The sequence below is a fragment of the Leuciscus leuciscus genome (assembly GCF_965113295.1).
Source record: "Leuciscus leuciscus genome assembly, chromosome: 2".
NCBI lineage: Eukaryota > Metazoa > Chordata > Actinopteri > Cypriniformes > Leuciscidae > Leuciscus > Leuciscus leuciscus.
Genome location: NC_138726.1, coordinates 24946444 through 24968636, shown reverse-complemented (window position 1 = coordinate 24968636; position 22193 = coordinate 24946444). Strand labels below are relative to the sequence as shown.

The 22193-nt window shown below is 36.2% G+C and overlaps 2 protein-coding genes across 3 annotated transcripts in view; one reads left to right on the top strand and one right to left on the bottom strand.

Annotated features, from left to right (window-relative positions):
* On the bottom strand, nucleotides 1-12547 carry dthd1 (death domain containing 1). The gene is made up of 10 exons (XM_082160522.1): nucleotides 11967-12547; nucleotides 9459-9969; nucleotides 7380-7704; nucleotides 6755-6934; nucleotides 3904-4136; nucleotides 3473-3619; nucleotides 2608-2897; nucleotides 2038-2285; nucleotides 1039-1096; nucleotides 1-835 (listed from the first exon to the last, which is right to left on the bottom strand). Exons 1-10 carry the CDS (start codon nucleotides 12310-12312, stop codon nucleotides 525-527), a joined length of 2649 nt encoding a protein of 882 aa, XP_082016648.1. The 5' UTR covers nucleotides 12313-12547; the 3' UTR covers nucleotides 1-524.
* A 1385-nt stretch (nucleotides 12548-13932) lies between these two features.
* Nucleotides 13933-22193, top strand: part of arap2 (ArfGAP with RhoGAP domain, ankyrin repeat and PH domain 2) — a 93869-nt gene continuing 85608 nt past the window's right edge. Inside the window, exon 1 of one of the 2 annotated variants that reach the window (XM_082151392.1) lies at nucleotides 13933-14361. The gene's annotated coding sequence lies outside the window, so the exon portion shown is untranslated. The other variant, XM_082151393.1, reaches the window with a different exon arrangement.

The following is a 22193-nucleotide window of genomic DNA, read 5'->3' as shown; positions in this document are numbered from 1 at the left end:
TTAAAAAGATATTAATACTTTTATTCACCATGAATGCATTTAATTGATCAAAAGTGACAGTAAAATACATGTTACAGAAGATTCCAATTTTCTATTCATCAAAAGATCCTGAAAGAATGTTTCCACAAAATGATTAATCAGCACAAATGTTTCAAACACTGATATTAATCTCTATGATATTAATCAGAAACGTTTCTTGAGCAGCAAATCAGCATATTAGAAAGATTTCTGAAGGATCTTGTGATCGAGACTGGAGTGGTTGCTTTGCCAACACAGGAATAAATTATATTTTAAAATAGAATGAAATTGAAAAGAGTTCTTTTAAATTGTGATAATATTTCACTGGTTTCCGATCAAATAAATGTAGCCTTTTGTATCATGAACAAGGATGCATTGTATAGTATATAAAAAGCCAATTATATAATTTCTTACTGTCAACTCACTACTACAATACAACAGCCCCTACATTTCTGATGTAATAAAGGCATATTCAATGTCATGGGTCTCTCCTGGTGGCCTGGTTTTCATGTTTCTCTCGCTTTTCTCTCTATTTTGTAATCTGCAGCTTCCCTGAGCAGTAGCTCTCTGGTAAGGTCAGGCCTCCCTGCGCGGGTCAAGCAGTGGGCCAGCACGGGGCATTTCGGAGATGAGGAAGGGAGGCCCCGCCTCCACGCCGTTAGAATGTGAAAGGCCTGTCTTGAGAGGCTGTGTGGTGCACGGAGTCGAGCGATCTGGACAGCAGAGCGACGGAGATGGAGAGACGTAAAGAGAAGCGCTGCGTCGTCTTCAGTGAGCTCATCACAGAGCCATGATAATAGCTCATCTGAGAGAGGGTCTGGAAGACAAACACTGTTAACCACAGGTGTGCACAGAACACCTTCACAGCCTTCTCACTTATTCTGTCACTTTTAAATGATAGAAATCCAGGAGGATGAAAATCTGAGAAAGATCTAAGCAAATCAAAATGGAGGGAAAATAGAAGAGAGAAGAGAACTGGAGTGCACAAAATAAACAAATGGTGCAGTAGATTTCACAAACCTGTTTGACTGTGCTGTATTACTTTCACACTCACAGGCTGACAGACTGTTCTTGCACTCTAGGTAACAAACAATCAACAACAACGACTTACAAACCGTTTCAAAAAGTGTTTTTTTTTTTACTCGTTTGCCAGTACAAATATAAAAAAAATTCGGTGAGAGGGCTTGTTTTCTGACAAATGATAAAAATTCAGTTTATGCTTAAAAAAAGAAAAAATATTGAATTAAGTTTATTTTTCTTTAACAGATAATACTGAATATTTTACAGATATTTACATTTATTTTTTCATTTGCAGATATTTTCTTGTTTTAAGCATAAACTTGTGCTTTTTTTCAGAAAACATGACTTTGGCAAATTTTTTATTAGTGCTGTCAAATCGATTAATAACATTGTATATATGTATATATGTGTGAAAAAGAAAAACAAATTACCGACCCCAAACTTTTGAACTGCATTGTATATTGTAACAAAAGATTTATATTTTAAATAAATGCAGTTCTTTTTTAACATCATCTTTTTATTCATCAAAGAATCCTGAAAAAGTATCACAGGTTATACAAAATATTACGCAGCACAACTGTTTCCAACATTGATAATAAATCAGCACATCAGAATGATTCCTGAAGGATCATGTGACCCTGAAGACTGGAGTAATGTTAATTATATTAAAGTATATTAAAAAGAAAACTATTATTTTAAATTGTTATAATATTTCACAATATTACTGTTTTTTTTTATCAAATAAATGCAGTCTTTATGAGCATAAGAGACTTTTTTCAAAAACTTTAAAAATAGTAATGTTTCCAAACCTTTGATCGGTACTGCTGGCTGTATGTATATATGCATGTATCTATGTAAATATATATATGTATGTATATATACAAGACACACACACACACACACATATGCGCTAGTTTCCGGCAATTAAACACATTTCTGATGTACTGTAATCGGATGATTGCCTGCCTTGTGCAGTTGGGCTTAAGAATAAGTCTTTACCTTGGGCAGAGTGAGCGTCATCCGGCAGACAGGCTCTTCTAGAGGACAGTCCTTAGACACGGCTGCCCTGTCACCATTCCATACCAGCTGACCTTTGGTGACCTTGAATAAACTGATTACGCCTTTGTAGTAAAGAGAGCTGTAATTGCCGAAGGGGTCCACTTCTTTCAATCTCAAATACAGCCGGTTTCTTCTTTGGTTGTGGAATGTGATTATGTGTGAATCTGTTTGTTCATTACCTATGGGATCTCCAACAGACACACACAGAAACAAGTACACATATGGTGGATAAGCTAACATTCGAACAAATCTAACAGTGAAAGGCCTGACTCACTCGATGCCTTGGGCGAGATAAAATAAGTTAAATGAATACCAATATACAGCAAAGATGCATTAAAATAATATTTAATATTATAATTTTTTTTAATGGGCATGATGATTCAGATTATGAAAATGGACTGATTCAACAGCCTTTTAGGCACTGCTGTTTCCCAGTTATTTAGAAATAAATATCTAATTAATATAGAAAGTATGGAATGTGCATGGGTTACTCTGATTTATTTAATCTACCATTGCAGGTAATATTCCCGCTGAACCGGAGCAGCAGCTGTTCTCCCTCCCTCATGGAGAGTTCAGACGAGGGCTCTGGAGGGCCACAGTAACCCAGGGTCTGGAGTTCACACAGCGCAGCGCTAACATCTCTGCTGGGCAGGGTGGCCACAACCACGCTGCTGGGGTCCAGACGCTCGTGATGGAGCACAACTGTGACTGAGAAGATCTTTACAGCTTCTTCCAGTTCTTCAACTAAGGAAGTCAGGTAGGAAGATTGTACAGAGGACTGAATGCGAAGGACTACTAACCTGAGGGCAGAGCAAGGTTTTAAAGGTGAGAGGGCAATAGGTTTTTTTTAGTGGTAACACTTTAGTTTAGGGTCCAATTCTCAATATGAACTAGTTGCTTATTAGAGTGCAAATTTCTACGTATTGACTGTTTATTAGTACTTAAAAAGCACATATTAATGCCTTATTCTGCATGACCATATTCTACATCCTTTAATCCTTAATCCCATACCTAATTATACTAGTATATAAAATAAAAGTTATTATTCTTACTTTTGCATCAATTGCTTGCCTTACTGAGTATTTTGACTTGCACAGATCAAAGCCGGTGGTTCCCTCCCTAAAATAATTCTTGTGGCATTTAGTCTGGGTTTAAATTCTAGACAAAACATCACAAACTTAATACAAACTTAAAACAAACTTCATATTATACCTTACTAACTATTAATAAGCAGTAATTAGGAGTTTATCGGGGCAAAATGAATAGTTAATAGTGAGAATTGGACCCTGAACTAAAGTGTGACTTATTTAGTTTGTTTTCTTTTTAAAATATTTGTATATTACATTCGCACAGATTGATTTTGGTCACTCAGTACCTTTCGTAGCTCTCTGGTAGCTCAAAACAGACCAAGCTGTTCTGTAGGTTCTTTACACTGACTTTATCCAGAACCTTCCAACGGTTCTGTATTCTGCCCAGCACTGCCAGCTGCTCTTTAGGAGTCTTTACTGAGGCACCATCAACTCTGAAGCAGAGGGGAAAAACACTTATTTATATTTCTTTACTAATTTAAATCTATCTCCAGTCTCCACACTGACAAAAAGGATTTGCTTTGAAACAATTTTTACTTAGATTTTGCTGGTAAATTTCACAAATGATTACAAGGAAACAACAATTAAATTAAACGACATTTTTTAAGTAGAATGACTTAAAAAGATAATTTTCTTGTCAAACAGACTCCAGTAATCTTTGTTTTACTTGCAACTTTGAAAAAAAGTTTTTACAGTGCAGTTTAGAATGTAACTTTACCTAATCTGCTGGGGTGAGAAAGTGCCTGATATAAGAGTGGGTCTGTCAGTATCTTCTCCAGCTCTTCTCTTCTCAAAGATAGGAGGACATGGCAGGATAAGAGTCAAAGGTCGTCTGAGTTTCAGGGTTGATGGATGGCTTATGTAAAGTAAGGGGGTTGATGTGAGAGCAGTGTGGTAGGAATCATTTTTGGATTTAAGAGAGGATAAAACAAAGGCATCCACTGGCTGTACCTAAGGAGACAAAGAAAAGCTTCTATACACAGTATGCACTTAGGTGAAAATATTAACTATATTTTCCACTAAACATTATTCTTCAGACCCTCTCTCAGTAAATTTTGTGGTTATGAATAATTCTGTGCAGAATCTTTGTTTAATAATATTTTTTTTTTTTTGGGGTTGATTAGCCCCAGAAAACCTACTACGCTTTTTATTCAAGCATATTGCCGATCATTTGTTTTGTGTGGATATATTCATCATACATTTATTTGATCATGGTTAATAAGTGGAGAGTCGATTCATGAAGAATTAGAACGTTCAGTGCAACTGCCACGAAACGTGACATTTGTACGCAAATGTCAAAGAAAGCTCTCGGATTTCATCAAAAATATCTTAATTTGTGTTCCGAAGATGAACGAAGGTCTCACGGGTTTGGAACGACATGAGGGTGAGTAATTAATGACAGAATTAAAATTTTTGGGTGAACTAACCCTTTAACATATATACATAACTAGAAAAATGAGATAATGTGCTTGTCAGTGTTAACTAATGAACATTACATAATCATTAACAGATCATTATTTAATGAAAATTGTAAATGCTTACAAATGTCATTAAACTTTCAATTCATATGATCAAGCACTTTTTTAATATTTTTTTTTACAAATGATTTTGACTGATGGTTTACAATGTTTAAAAGCTTCATAACGGATCATTAGTTAATATATATTCAAATAGCTATGAGATAACATGCTTGGTAATGTTTAAAACGTATTATTAACAGATCATTATTTAATATAAAACTTTGATTCATATATTACCTAATATGTAACCTTACATTTACAAATTTTGTGAAAAAAAAGTTTAATTAGTCATTTTAAGCACTTCGCACACTATTTATGTTATCATTTTATTAATTAACACATAACCACAGTCTGTAAAAGTAATACGTTTGGTCTTTGTTTTTTTTGTTTTTAAACAAATAATTGATTAATTATTTGTTCATGTTTTTCCAGTACCCAATCTATTTGAAACTATTCATTATTTGTAGATGTTTCTAAACGTTTACTAATAATTTAGTTTTAAGACACTTTTTCCCAGTCATCTCAATGGCAAAGTGTTCAAAATGACCTGAATTAACCCTATTTAGGCTTTAGGCACATCTTTACAAATAATTGATTAATTATGTGTTCATGTTTTTGCAGTACCCAATCTAAAGTTGAAACTACTCATCATTTGTAAATGTTTACTATTAAACACATAGTACTTTATGGGCATTGGACTTTTAGCTACTGTAACAACGTTTGTGTAAAGGGTTAAGTTTCCAAAAAGACATAAAAACACCACATAATTGTAATTTGGGTGCAAAACATGTTTATATTGCCTCAACACTTATATTTCCTTAAACATGATATTCATTGAATCACACATCAGCAAGAGAAAACAAATATTTTTTTCCAGAAAGTACTTTTATCAAATTTTCATTTATCAAAACAATGTAATATAAACAGTTTTTATGAAACATTATTTTTGACGTAAGTACACAGTTAAAGACACGTAATTTAAAGGAACTGTATGTAAGATTGTGGCCAAAACTGGTACTCTTGTGGCCAATCACTTTCAAATGACTGTAGAGCGGTGTATCCCCTCCCCCCCCCCCCCCCCCCGACTCGAGGTTGCCAGTTAGGCTGCAGGATCCAGCAGGAACGTAGGCTGCTACAAGGAGCTTTTAATGGTAAGTGACGAGTCCTACACAGTAAGTTTATTTCGGACTTTGTCACGACGTATTTTGGATTCATAACGAGGTCTTTTAGGTTTCGAAACGTTAGACATTTTTTATCCGACACGTTTGTAGCTGCAGCTGTGGTAACTAGAGCAGAGCTGGCAACCCGGATGCCGAAACACTACTGACTTCGTGATTGGTAGATAGGTGGAGGGTGGAGCATCAGTCCAAAACACAACATGACAACATCAACATCAGTTGAGGGCTGCAACTTCACTTTTAAATGACAATATCCTGGCCGGACTACTGTTGTCAGTGATATAAGTATTTGAAATGAACATGACATATCAGGGCCATTTTATGATTAATTGAAATACATTTCTTACATACGGTTCCTTTAAAGTGTGACCGGTCATTCTTATATTGTACAGTTTTCTGTTGAACATCCAGATAACTCATAGCTACCAAACGCCTTTTAGCATTTGTACTTTTGTAGATAAAAAAAAAAGTGTATTAGGTAATATATGAACTGAAATTTAATGACATTTGTAAGCATTTTAATTTACTTTAAATAATGACCTGTTAATCAATCAACATGTAATGTTTAATAAGTAAACATTAAAGATAGCTGGTTATGAAAATTGTATAATGTACTGCAAAGAAGCTACTTGTAAAGCCACCTTTGGTAACACTTTATAATAACTTTCATTAATAAATCATTAACAAACATTATAACTCTTAACAGATCATTAGTTAATATATATTTACATAGCTAGAAATATGAGAGAATGTGATTGTTAATTTGTTCTTACAAAACTTTTTTATTTTTTATTATTTTTTTTTTATCATCTTACCTGATAGATCTGTTATTTTGTGATTCAGCCTGATTGAAAAGAAATTCTGAATGTACCGTCACTTGAGCGACAACTGGTGTGGTGAAGGATCCAGGCAAGTAGTCGAGGCATATTCTGGAGTCCACACTGAGCTTGTGAGACAGTCCTGTCCTAGGGACCGTAAAACTCTCCGCCCTCAAACGGGACAGAACCGCAAACACACCCAGAGAGTAGACCCGCACCACTGCAAACCAACCCTGTGGAAAAGACAGTGCCATCATACTTACACAAATATCATAAGCAATAATTTTACACCTAAAAATAAGACCAACTTTGCTGCACAGCAAAAATCTATGAAAATATAATGGAAGTATAATGTACAGGGTGGGCCATTTATATGGATACACCGCAACAACATGGGAATGGCTGGTGACACCAAAGTCCCGTTTGTGGCACACCAGTACATGTGAGGGGGCAAACTCCTCAAGATGGGTGGTGACCATGACATATACTAATGTGCCACAAACAAGACCTCAATATCACCAACCACTCCCATGCCACCACGGTGTATCCATATAAATGGCCCACCCTGTATAACGCTTGGATAATGACCTATGTTTTAAGCCTTTTCCAACACAAATAAATGACTGAAAATAGAGAAAAGTAAGTCAAATAAAAGAGAAAATGGGCTTTATTACAGACCCTTTGTCCGCCATAGAAGCCTTCAGTAGATGTAGGTGTGATATAGCTAACTCTTTGCTCTGGATCCACCACTTTCACGGTGATCTCTCTGTAGTTCCCACGGTAACTCGCCTGGAACGGCACTGCTATGGTGAGTGGGAAGGGACATTTGACATGGCTGGAGTTTTGTATGCGGAGAACAGTGCTGACTAGCTCCTCTGATCCTGACACCATGAGAGAACTCAAACCATCAACCACCTCACAAGACAAGATGTTCACAACTTCTGATGGGGCGGTTATATAGCAGACTCTGGGAGACTCTGAAGATCTGGCTCTGTCTGTAAGCCTGCATGTTACCAAAACACACTTGTTAATGCTGGATTCAGTATTATTTCCTCATTGATAAATGTACGCATAAGGAAATGAATAGTATTTTTGAAATTATGTTCACACACATCATGTGATCATCCAGTCATATCAGTGGCCTAATAAAAGCTGATTTATTTGATATAGAGCAGGTGGCCTCATGGGAGCCAGCCACCATGTTGAGATCACATGACCATTGTATAGTACTTGCTTTATCTCAGTAACCCCCATGATATTGGACACTTTTGCTCACAAAATAAATGAATCATGCTTGAATGACCTGCGTATTTCTACAATGACACTGGTAACAGAAAACAATTGCTTTTGCAATTATGCTATAAACCACGCTAGGTGTCATTTTAAGTCCAAGATGACTGCAATATAGCATTTTTAAGGGCTCTTATTATTATTTTCTACTTATTCAACTTTAGTTAGTGTGTAATGTTGCTGTTTGAGCACAAAAAAGATCTGCAAGAAGCTCAGAGTCGACTCCAAAGGGAGACATTTTATTTAACAAAATTCACTTTCCAAGAACTACAACGGACGGCTCGTTTGGACTACATTGAGTTTTTTGGGGCTTTATGAAGTCACAATGTTACTCATTTAAATAAACCCGCCCACAGAATAAACAAAAAAGGGGACAAGGCCTAGCTGACGAACTAAAGAGTGGTTAAACTTTTTATTTTTATTAAAAATTTACATTTTAAAATTTATTTTAACTCCAACGTTTATCTGTGTGCTGCACATTTTATGGAGAACAGCTTCCAGAACCTGTTTGGCTCCACTTGCCTGCTAGCCAACATTACAGTATTGCTGTAATTTTTACTGTAGCTTTTGTAAGATTGTTCACCGCCCCTTAGGAAAATTAACCTTGGTTTTGTGATCGATTACGGTTTGTATTACCATAGTTTTCCGACAAATGTCATGATTAAATAGCATTAACATGATCTCTAAAATGTTTAAGAAAATTACAAAAAAACAAACATACCACTCTGAAACGACCTGTGAAAATCAGAGCTTGCAAAGTCCATGCATGAAAACCGTTCTGGACAATCCTCTTGTTTGCTAACATTTTTAACTCTGAAGCTCCGTGGCTATAATGAACAGACTGTGATGTCAAGATTGCAATGCTGGAATATATCTTTGAATCAGGCTTCCATTGGTTTGAAATTGACGCCATCCAAACTGAGTAGAGCTCGCAGTTATGAAGGGGCGGGACCTTTTTCCGAACACGCGCTAAGCAGTGCCAATCACTAATCCAGCTAACCAATCACAGCACATTTCCTATTTCAGAAGGAGGGGCTTCATCGAAACTGGAACGGTGCTGTAATAATGTCAAATATGTGAAAAATTATGTGTTTTTTGAACAATCAAGCATGAATACATATTATAGTATAGTGCACCCCAAAAACAAAATCAACACTTCGTAAAAGGGCATAATAGAACCCCTTTAAGAAATTCACAAAATTAAAATGAACCAAAATGTTTTTGTTTCTTCCTTTTTTTTCTTTGCCAGATTGTATGCCTATAGAATAGAAAAAAAAGTAGGATTCTCTAGATAAAGTATTAATTAATTTGTTAAAGTATTAATTAAATCATCTCACAAGCACAATACTTAAAAAAAAAGAATAATAGAAAGTATTGTATTTTCGTTTGGATGCTGTTGGACCAATCAACAGCACTTGTGAAACATCATTACTCCACTCCTGCCCCATATTACTAATATAGACTTACCCAACAGTTACCAATGTATGCTTCAATCTTTCACAGCCTTCTCCACTACTTTTCTTTTTCTCCTCTTGCTCTTTTTCTTCCTCCACCTCACCATTCATGTTCAGAGAGTTTTTGCAGTCAGTCACCATAGTTTTATATGGTGAATGTACTCTTATTTCCTCACGTGAGCTCTCTTCACTCGTGTTTCTGTCATCCATACACACATTACAGCGCTTCACTGGATCTGAAAGCCTTGTTGACTGCACATTTGCAAGCCAGTGGTCTTCAAGATGCTGGTCCAGTGGAATACTGATGTCACATGATTCTGGTTTTATGTGGTCTGCAGTATCCAGAGGTCCAGTACTGGTAGGATCACCTCTCTCTTCACTGACTTCAGTAAGAAAAGCAATACCAGTGTCAAGTCTCTTGCTCATTACAATGAACCGGTTTACAATGACGTGGACATCTTCCAGGACATTAAGAATGACATCAGTCACATGGTCTTGGTAAAAGTGGGATCCATAGGAAGCATCTAAAAATACACAATATACTCAGTATTGTCATGTTTGTGTGCATATGAAAGATTATTGCACAATTTTTGTATATTCCTTTACCCTGCATCAAATAGACAATACAAGTGTACAGATTGAATAAAAGGCCTAGATCAGAAAATAAAATGATGCAAAAATATTATCTACATATTTATGGGGCGCCGTTTGTAAAGCGGCTCACGCTGAAAATAACAGCAACATTTTGTCACATTTAGCTTCAAACATCATTTAAAAAACTGGTATGGATTTTTGATGGTCACTTTTTAGCACATTTACAACAATATTTGTCAACTTAGAGATACTTTAAATAGTTAAATCTAAATATTAAATGTTACACCTAAATGTTAAATATTAAATATAAATGTTAAATATAAATGTTAAATATAAATGCTAAATCTAAATCTAAATGTTAAATCTAAATGTTAAATCTAAATGTTAAATCTAAATCTAAATGTTACATCTAAATCTAAATCTAAATGTTGAATCTAAATCCGGTTACCGGCATTTTGAATTTGCATATTAGTTAAATATTTAGTTTCACCCGAAACATTTAGATTTAACATTTAGATTTAACTTTTAGATTTAACATTAAGATTTAGATTTAACATTTAGATTTAGATTTAACATTTAGATTCAACATTTAGATTTAGATTTAACATTTAAATTTAGATTTAACATTTAGATTTAACATTAAGATTTAGATTTAACATTTAGATTTAGATTTAACATTTAGATTCAACATTTAGATTTAGATTTAACATTTAGATTTAGATTTAACATTTATATTTAACATTTAGATTTAACATTAAGATTTAGATTTAACATTTAGATTTAGATTTAGATTCAACATTTAGATTTAGATTGAACATTTAGATTTAGATTTAACATTTAGATTTAGCATTTAGATTTAACATTTAGGTATAACATTTAATATTTAGATTTAACTATTTAAAATATCTCTAAGTTCACAAATATTGTTGTAAATGTGCTAAAAAGTGACCGTCAAAAATCCATACCAGTTTTTTAAACATTGTTTGAAGCTAAATGTGACAAAATGTTGCTGTTATTTTCAGCGTGAGCCGCTTTACAAACGGCGCCCCATAGATATTATTAGAGATAAAGAGTGGATATTCAGGGTCATATCCAAAGGATCAAAGAGGAGGTATATCTATTATTCCAAAAGTTCTCCTTTATGGAAAATTATCCTTTATTTACAATTTAACTAAAATTAACCACAGCTCAAAAGTTTGGGGTCTTTTGTTGTTTTTGAAAGAAAACTCTTATGATCAAGTAAAAACAGTAATATTGTGAAATATAACCATGAACAGTTTTCTAATGTAATTTATTCCTGTAATGGCAAAATACTTCAGATTTAGTGTTACACGATGCATCAGAAATCATTCTAATATGCTGATTTGCTGATCAAGAAACTTTTCTTATTATCAATGTTGAAAACAGTTGTGCTGCTTAATATTTTTTTGGAAACAGTGATATATATTTTTAGGATACTTTAGATTTCAGGTAACAAAAGAACATAATTGATTTGAAATATAAATATTTTGTAACATTAAAAATGTTTTTACAGTCACATTTTTCAATGCGTTAACGTTTCATTGCAGAATAAAAGTAGCCTAATTAAGTTTTTGTCAAAACAAATCTAGTATAGATTTTCAAGTGAGCCAATACCATTTGAGCTTGTCATATTCTGAGAGCCCTTGCAATTTTTGTGGAATCAACACCATAATTATAACTTGAGGGAACAGCCTTGTATTATTTTTTTGCAATTTTGAACTTTCTTTTACCTTCTTTTAATTTAGTTATTTTATATATTTTTTATTATGCACTACGAATGCTTCAGCAATGTAGTACTCCATCAGTCATGCCAATTAACCTTTCCAACAACGCAAGACACACACACACACACACACACACACACACACACACTGCAAAGTTCCCAAGCCTCTCATGAAGCACTTACCCACATCAGCTGTTTTCTCTTGAGACTCTGTGTCTGGGAGTGTGTGTACCAAATTAGAGCACATCCTGTGCCCGGTGAGAGTGCTGGCTGTACCGCAAAGAACCTCTCTCAGCACACACACTCTTTGGGTGTGAACCTCACAAAACGTCCTGAGGACCTGGAAAAGCCTTGTGTGAAGTCTAGCTGAATCTCTATGGCCTGTGTCTTCTCTTGCTTTCGCTGAATGTAAAACTCCTCTCAGTTCCTCAGCGGCCTCCTGCAATAGGTTTAACAGATTGCTCTCTTGTGAGAGTGTTAGCTGACTGGCTGGATCTGCCATATTTTCAAGTGTGTTCGCTGAAAGCATAAACTATGAATTAACTGTGAATTTGATTATTAGTAGAGAAGAAGCAGATTATACACAGTAGGTTTTCCTCCCCGTCTTTCCTTCTCTCACTGGTAAACCCAGGATTTACCACCCCAAGCCTGTAAAATAGGGTCGTCATGGCAAACAGAAGGCATGACTGGACACAAAAGACCCTTAGAGATGGACGACTCTTTAAAAAAAGAAGAAGAAGAGAGTAATGTGAATGGCCCCTGTAGTCTTGTGACCCAAATGAGGCATAGATACTATAAGCAAATACTCTGTATAGTGAAATTGTAATGCTGTGAAATATTATTACAATTTAAAATAACTTGCATATATGCTTGTATCACCCTCCTAATGTTATAATATTCAATCAGACCTCACACAACTTACAGCAGGCTTGCAATGTACATGAAAATCATACTTTTTTAATGAAAGCCACTGCAGCAAATTAAATAATGGCACCACATAATACTGCCAGATAACATGTTTCATGTATGATATTAGACAAATAATTTAAATAAGCCTGCAGATATTTTAGATGTCTAAATGCAATGGAACTTGAAATAGCTTTCACTTCATTAATAACTGATAACACACATGAAGGGTTACAGTATAGTTAACCTTTCTGGCATCTTGACATCATTTAATCTCAGGGAAATTGGGAAAAAAATGGACAGTGTAAGAAAAAAAACTATAATATATAATGGTATTTTATATTTTATTTGAAAAATATAGAATACATATTTCAATTTCCTTGTTGTAGGCCTACCTTCATTGCAACAAACACAGGGGAAATGAAAATGCAGGAATTCAGCGCCATCATGTGGTCAAATGATTGAATTGCGTATAAATGTAGGTGTTGACAAAGCTGTCACGACAACTATTATTTGTCAGTCTTGTTCTTTCATATATTTTTACATGCTATCTTTTATATTTTATCGCTGTCATGGATGCTCATTAGTGTTTCTTCAAATTCAGTTTATTAAAACAAAAACAAAAAGTAAGCTTTTTTTATGAGGCTACTATATTTTGAAAGTCACACTAAAACTTTTTTTAAAACTTTTTTTTTCTATTTAACAATCGCCTTCTATGTATTTTAAAAGCTACACAAGACAAAAAGCACAATCTATTTCAATATTTATGTGTCAATGTTTTTGTGTGTCAAAATTACAACGGTCCCTCAGTCGTCTCAACTTAATTATTTCCATCACAACCAACAACGTTTGCCTTTAAGTATTTTTTCCTTCAAAAGTATGTGCACTTTTTTTAAACCCAAAGTCAACAGTGTCAGTGTGATAACATTTTTTTTTAAACCCAGAACATTTCATTTTAACACTTTCGAACAAAATATTTTGTGCATAATTCCCAATCATGCCGATAATCTGTGTAAAATGCAGTAGTCATTTACACCACTGTCATAACAATCACATAATGCCGTTAACACCGGAAAAAAGTAGTCATTATTAGACACAAAAAAGTGTCCATAGTTGAAGAAACACCCACATACACTAAATGCAAAAAATATCAAGATATTTCATGGCAAAAAGGCAATCTACTAGATTTCTGAATGTACATAATCTAACCAAACAGTTGTGGTATAATGGGCTGTGGTTGGTTGGGTTAACGTGACAGCAGAATCCGTCGCTGGAGGCGCATCAAGCTGCAACATGCAGAAGACTGAGAGACGGTGACCGCGAAAGAGACACTTTGAAACTGATTTAATTACCAACACTATTATTATTGTCATGTTATTTGAATTGTAGTTGAATCTAGCCGATGATGTGGGCATGTGTCTCGCATGTTTGCTGTGGTGCAGCAGTATTCAGGCGCGGTTCGTTGGGCACGAGGCGCGTCAGCGTGGCCTGGCTCAGGTAGGCGTGGAGACCCGCGCGCCCGCCTAGACTCGAAATCCGGAACGGCCGCTTGATGGGAAGAAACAAACTCCGGCATGAAGACAAAAGTGTCCAAACTAAGCAGATAATGACAACTTCTCGTCAGAAAGTTACAGCGCCAGTTTGACAACAAGGAGGCTGGTCACTTTTTGAGGTATGTTTCGAGAAAAGACCTGCTTAATTTCCCCTAACAACATTTCGCTTTCAGCGCGTCACTTTCGTTCATGGCGTTATGAAAATTGCATTTAAATGGTCACATATCCGACTGGTTTGGTGAACTTATTAGCCTTTATAAACTAGGTTACAGTCGTTTGTTTTGTAGTGTGTTTTGCTCATTCACTCGTTGTGTAAACACTCCCTCAACCTGTTGATGTTGCGCTCACTCACTCCGGCCAGCAAAACTAAAAAAGTGCCTAGTTGAAGAAACACCCACAATACACCAACTTAGTGCAAAGTTCTCACGTTCTACATTACTGATAACATTTGACTTGTTATCGGAAATAGATTTTTGCATGCTGTTAAACCAAGTTTGAGCTGAAGGTACGTGTTTTTACATAAATTATGGACAGCTGTATGCTAGTTCTTATGTGTCATGCTGAAGATGTGATGGTATTTCAAGATGGATATATTTATGTATGCTGTAAAACATGAGACTTTATGTCTTTGTAATAGCTGGACTTTGCTCTTTAGTGTTGGATTTTTATGAGAGAGAAATTCCTGGTATGCATGACTCAGTGTACATGAGAATTGGGGACAGCAGAGTAAGCAAGGCAAAAATGTTCCCACATTCTTAAAGATGACTAAAAATGAACTAATTTTCATCATTAACTCACTCTCATAATGTTCCAAAACCTGTATGAGTTTCTTCTGAGGAACAGAAAAGGAGATGTCTGGCAGAATCACAGTCCCCATTTACTTTCATAGACTGTCATTCTGCCTAACATCCTTTTTTTTTGTTTCACAAAAGTTTGTGGAGTGACATGAGGGTGAGTAATGCCAGTGATGTGCTGAATTTGAACTCCTTCCAAATTATTACCTCCCTCAATAATCTGGGGTAATAATCTGGCGGGGGTCGGAATTTGGCACAGCACCACACTGCATGATTTTAGCCCCAATTTTCACTCGCCAACAGTTTTGAGGAAGTCGCTGACAAATGCTTGAAATTGGAGGCAAATTGGTGCTCGTTCATGTGAGTGACAATCGTGTAGTGTGTATTATCAAAGACGCAATCTGAGAGAAGCGCTGATGCGTCGCCGATGCGAGATATTTAGGGCCCTTTCACACCTGCCTTGTTTGGTCTGGATTTTTGGACTTTTCAGTTTGATCCAAATCAAAATTACAGGTGTGAAACCTCCCTCGGACCACGGTCCGAATCAAACAGACGAAATTTGGTCCGATGAAAAGAGGGAGTCTCGGTCCGGATCAAACTGAACAAAGGTTTGGTTCGTTTCTAGTGTGAAAGCATTTTCTGTTTGATTCGGACTTTCAGACCATTTACAGGAAGTTCCGGTGGTTCTCGCCGGATTGCTTGCAGTCTTCTCCTCCTTTCCTGCCGGTGACGATAAAATGTTCGCACAACGAGGACGTTCATTTGGTTAATTTGATAGCCTCGAGTATAGTTGGTGCCGCAGGTAGTAATGCCGTAATAATAACAGTATAGTGGTAATAATTTGGCAACAAAACACCTGCAACAAAACATCAGCAATTATGGCTTCTGCAAGCAACCATTCTCTTCTTCATATTCTTAATTTTTTTCTTTTTCTTTTTCTTTGGAACAGACAACTTGGATTGCAAGCATTTTGCGGGCAATTATTTTAACTGGAAGAAATCCAGTCACGCATGAGAATTCCTATCTCACGTGTGAACTTCTCGCGTATGTTTGGTTGTGAAATGTAGTCTGTTGACCAGACAGAATTGTCTGCTATTCTTCCTATTGAAATGATGTGTAATGTGTGACCCCCCCTGTTGCTCTTCCGTCGTGTAATGTGCACACACCAGCAACTAAATGGCTCCCCAAACAGTCGTGCAGTGTATGAAGAACAGCGATCCGACAACTGCATTTTTGATAACAGGTTTTTGGGTGAATGTCCCTTTAAGCAAATTCTTTGTGTACATTCTTCTAACTGTAATCACTTTGGTTTGCAGTTAGGCACGGGCCTACATGCTTGTGCTTGTTATAAAGTCTATTATTGCAACATTTTTGCAGGTGAAAGAGGGACATTTCACCACATAAATAAATCCTGTTTTAGGCTTTTCGCCTTTTTTTTTTTTTGCATTTTGGGTGTTCCAGTGCATTCGGATTAATATTCTCTACTCACATAATGATGAGCAATTTATTGAACCCGTTTGTACTGGTAGAATGAAGTTATAATGTTCAACGATTTTGTGTTCTTGGTTTTGAGCTTTCAAGAAACCTTTTGTTGTCTCTGTTGGTTTTGTTTGCAGCACCCAGTTTTTAAATGGTACAATCAAGTAGTAACCAAATACCGCTAGAATTGTTTGTCATACAAACGTAGACTGCCTGTAAAATCAAACTTGGAAGGAAATGTATTACTTTGATATAACAATGTAGCACATAGGCCCAACAATATGCATTTCTGAAGAAATTTCTAATGTTGTCACATGAATGCATTTTTTATTTTTTTTATTGTTTTTTTTAAGACACAAATATTTATTTTGTAAAAAAAATATTTTCAACATTTATTTTTCATAACATTTGAGTTGTGATTGAATGTTTTTTAAATGTCTATTGAGTTTTGATATATTCAAGCTCTCATCAGACATTAATTCACTGCACACAACACAAAACTATGTTTTCCTCAATGCGAATTAATGTAGCCTGATTCTAATGTTCTTTTACCTTGGATAGTTTTTTTTTTCTCCATTGTTTTCAGGATGAGAGCATGTCATGCAAGCTACTTGCTGCCATTTTCTCCTTCATTTTAAAAACAAGTTTAGAATCCTTTTCTTGCAATAACGGTGTATCACTTCACTTGCATATAAAATTGTCCAGTTACTGTCTGCAACTGTAACAGGATGGATCTGCAACTCATTTCGTGGTGGAAACCAATGAATTGCTGCATTGGCAGGATGCTATGCTATGCTACGCTACGGTGTAATTCAAGAAATATATGTGCCCATGTCTGAACTGGTAAAACCCTGATGCATGTCAGTGCAGGTTTAGAGGTTGTGAAAGCATTAGTTTGTGCCAAAGAAGTGATATTTAGCCAGTTACCCAGTTCAGATCTGAAAAAACTGATTTGCTTAAACCAATTTGAACAAAAGCAGGTTTTTATGTTTAGTGAACAATACCTTGCAGCCTGCCTGGTAGAATTACTTTAAATGAATTGTCTGGTACAGATTGGTTGTATTTTGTAAAATATATTTAGTAACCTAATCCAAAGAATTACTGCATTGCAGTAATGGATTCTTAATCTTAATCGTATTACTTTTTGGATTGCGTTTCTTTTTGAGGCCCTTTATATCCAAATAAGGACAAAAAATTTGGTACATTTATGTTTTTATTGACACGCCAGATTGTAGCAAAAATGACAGTGCTCTAACAACAGTTGTTAGCTGAATACATTAATGTAGCAAAGTATGTTGTTGTGGGAAGAAGGAGACGGGAACCGGCAAATGTGTAAAACACTTTAATAATCATAAAATAAACAAATACAGAATGAAAGTAAAGGTGGCAGCCCCTCACTGACGACGGACAACTGCCGCCACATATCAAAACATAACATTAATAGTCCAGGCCTTGCCTCGATCCTCACTGTCGTCGCTCCTCCGTGAGAGATACGAGACTGGTGTGTCGCTCATCAGTAATCTCACCACCGACCTCGCGCCGTTCTCTCACGACCCTCGGCCTCGTCTTGCTTGCCACAATTAATAAATAACATTGAACACGATATAGATGTAATGAAGACCAAGTTCCAGTGAAATATCTTAACAATCCACTATATGATGTCTTTACGTCCTTCATTATGTGTATTCTTAGTGGCAGTTTCTCTCTGCAGATAATAAGGTTATGATACGTGTCAGCATCTGAAATACACAATCGAGTTTAGAGTTACATTGTGTCTCTTCCAGTTGATTATGTAAAAACAATTATGTTCATGCAGGCCAACATTAGCAAAAATGGAGAGTATAGCCCTTTACCATGTTAAAAGGGAAAAGTGATATAAAGTCATAGGACAGCTTTAATGTTTTTTTTTTTTGTGACTGGGTATGTTTAGGCATAAAGTAATAATAATAAAAAACAATATGGATCATAAATTCCATATCTCTGTACTTTGTGGAGAAGAGATGATGAGTAGGAACAGAGCTGCTCACACTTACATGTTCAGTTAAACTAAAAAGAGAAAAATACACGATTGGTAGGAAACCAGTTACAATTTTTAAAGTTATAATTTATAGACATTTTAAGAAAGAAATCATTTAGCTGTTGAGAGTATGTTGACAGTCTGTGTATAGTTTAGCTGAGCTCCAGAAAATCAGTAATGAGGAGGCTTTGACAGTCACAGATTTGAAAAACAAAAAGGCGGGAGTAAAGAACCCTAAACTCCAACACAAAGAACCATTTCAGCATATAAAGGGTTCTTCAGGACACTATGGTTCTAAATAGAACCGTTACTACTTGTAAAGAACCTTTAAAGAACCATCTTTTTGAGTGTATGGTAAACTAACAGCTTTCTTACCTGTACGCGTTTGGTTCTGGGAGGTGGGCAGAACTGACAGAATGAGACAGATTTTTTTTTTTTTTTATCAACGGAGGCACAAGTCTCTGGCTATGGAAAAAATACACATTCTGAGAAATGAAATGAATAACTGGAAATTGAGAATGATTTTCACCTAAATTTTTTGGCTAGGCTGTACCTCCCTTGCCTCCCCTGACGAGCGGCCAGTATCAAAGGTCAACAGCAAAGACATTGGTTTATAAAGTGAGACTTTGACTGCTTTACGGCATACGCCACTTCCTGAAAATTGGACGTGAGAGGCCAACCAGCGTTTGTTTTCCGGCTTTCGTGTGTATGTTTTTGTCATGGCCAAAGCAGCAACGGACAAAAAAAAAAGTCAGAAGTAGGCCTAGGCCTATGTCTAAACGGCGTGTACAAGTTTGGTAGGAGCTACATTCTTGCAAGTAAATAATGCATGATTAGACGGACAAAATGATCTTTTAGGCTAAGTAGCCTAATGACTGCAGGCTGATAGTCATGTTTGTTTATTTATTTTTCTGGTGAAAGTGTCTTGCTTCAGGCTATAACGTTAATGCAAATCGATTTTTCAACTTTGCAGATTCATCTATGGTAGCTTGATATTATAATATTGACGATATATGGCTATTACCTACCACACAAACATTGAATTGAATTAGCATTCTGTAAAACAGTAGCCAATAGGCTACTATAATGACGCTGGCTTGTAAACGTGAGCTACGCGATCTTTTGGCGTTTGAAAAAATAAAACCCATGAAATTATATTCATATGACATGCTGAAATATATGCCACTGTACCTGGGATGAAGACATTTCACACGCAACGCAGGCAGTCTGCCCAAGACGTGAGAACTCCTTCTGCAGAGTTTGGGGGTATCGGCTTGTCAACAAATGCACGTGTATCCCCTGGTGTTACCATGACAGATTTTACGACCGCAGTAGAAGACAATACTGTTTCCCAACTGTAGGGGGACCCCGAGAGCAAAAGTTACTTGGTGTTGCTTTGAAGCCATTCTGCTGTTGGTGGTGTTTATAGCACTCTTATTTTTTTGGAATGCCTCCTGGTACTTCCTCTCCATTAATTTTGTGAAATATATAATTAATTTAAATTTTATTTAAAATTAAATGAATTATAAGGAGATATTGATAAATTAAATATAGAAAGACTGAAAACAAGCATGTGAACGTAGTAGAGCCGCAGTAGATCGCGTTTGAAAAACAATTAAAACTTAATACCGATTGTTAAGTCTGACGTCATGCGTGACGTTTTGGGTCCAAGCACTCCTCTTGTCCAGAAATAACAACGGTGGAACCTGTAAATTTATTTACGATCACGTCCTTCTTAGTGAGGCACCCTTGGCGGTCAAAAAGGGTTTAAATTCCTTTAATACCAACAGAGTGGTTAGTGTAGCTCATCACTCAGGTGGCATAATTAAGGGTATACCAGGCATCAATGAAAAAGAAGATTTACGAGGTTGAAGTGAGTTAGCTCCCGACACGGGACAGAGCACTGCGGCATTGTAAAAACACTCAATAATAACCAAAACACTAGCGAAAGCGGTAGGTAGGTAGAGAGGACCTGGACTTTGGACCCGGAAAGAGTATTATCGGAGAGTGGTTACGTCACGACTTAACAACCGAATAGTACGCAGCAAGCTAACAGGCTTGATTAAAAGGACAAGAAAAATTATGCATTAGTGCACAAGCATTCGCTGAAAACCACTGTCTACAGTGACTAAAAAACAATCTTTTACTGCTGCTGTTATTAACTGCCTTTATATTTAGGGCTTCACTTTGTAAACATTTAATTTAACCTATTTCTGCGGTAGCGCTATTTTAATCCATCACTTATGTTGCGAGCGAACTGATTGCGCAACCTGACGCTCGAGACAAAATAGATCTAGTTGACTGTCCCCAAGTTAGTAAACAAAGCTGTTTACACGGTAGCATTGAATTAAACTAGACCTATACCATTTTCACATCTTCATATAATGAGGATATACAGTTTTTGCTTAGCGTGCTGATGTTTCACCTTCATCCGTGACACCAACGTGTTTCCTCTTCATGTGTTCGTGCATCACTGTGGTAACGTTACTTACATGCCACACAAGCTCAGCTTTGCATAACTTGCAGGTTACAATCTTATTTGCTGCATTTAATGTAAAATTCTCCCATGCTTTAGATGACTTGGGGCGCACACTTTTTTTCTGCCGCCGATTGATCTGTACTCTCTACCATTTCGCGTGTGACTGTGTTGTCATGAAAGTGACGTCATCAGTAAACGCTCCCCGTGACGTGAGCAGACCAACTAATCGACAATGACATTCGTTGACAACGATTTTCATAATCGATTATTATCGATTTTAATCGATTAGTTGTTGCAGCCCTACACAGCACACACAACGCTTCTGCACCCCACTCCCAATTTCTCTCAACATGGCGACAGAAGAGGTGTCAGTCAATAAATTGGACTTGCGTTACTTATTTTAAAAATACTCGTGTTACTTGCAATGTTACCCCCAACACTGTTTATCTCTCAGCATGATAAACTGTTCATTTTCCATCTTAGAGTTTAAACCAGACCTGATTGTGGTGTTAGTTGTGCCTAAGAAACATAATTTAACAGTACCATCATTAAATATACAGTACCATACCTGAAACTGAAACTTTTAAATAATTCCCTCTGCACTTCAGAAACTGTGGGCTTCCACGCACTCCTCAGATATCTCATGAGAAGTCTTTCTTTGACTGGGGTGTAAGGTTGTGGCTTCAAAATGAAAGGTGAATGATGCACGCATGGATTGCTCCTGCTTCATTAAATATATAATAAACAGTTAATTTTATCTGAAATGCATGTGGAACAGTTTTAACAGTATATGATTGCTTATGTTGCAATGGGTAGTATTGGGGAGTAGCTAATTACAATTTTGTTTTGTACATTTTGTTAAAAGCTACATTCCGTTTTTCGTTTTTGACAAACCTGCAATGCATTGAAGCAGTGCAGCGCCGTCTTATTAGAGTACACATTTTTACCGCCATCTGTTTTTATTTCACGCATCTTGTGGATTTACAGTTCACTGAGAATAGGTCGTCTGATGATTGTGTAAAAGACGTACAGGAGTGGGTTGATATTCCACATGAATCTACTAGTAATACTTTTGTATGTAATTTATGCAAACCAAAGATTAAAACACTGCCTGCGTCGAAGACTACAGTCACATACAGGTGAATAATAAGCTAGCCTTTTTAAATGGACTAATTGGTCTGC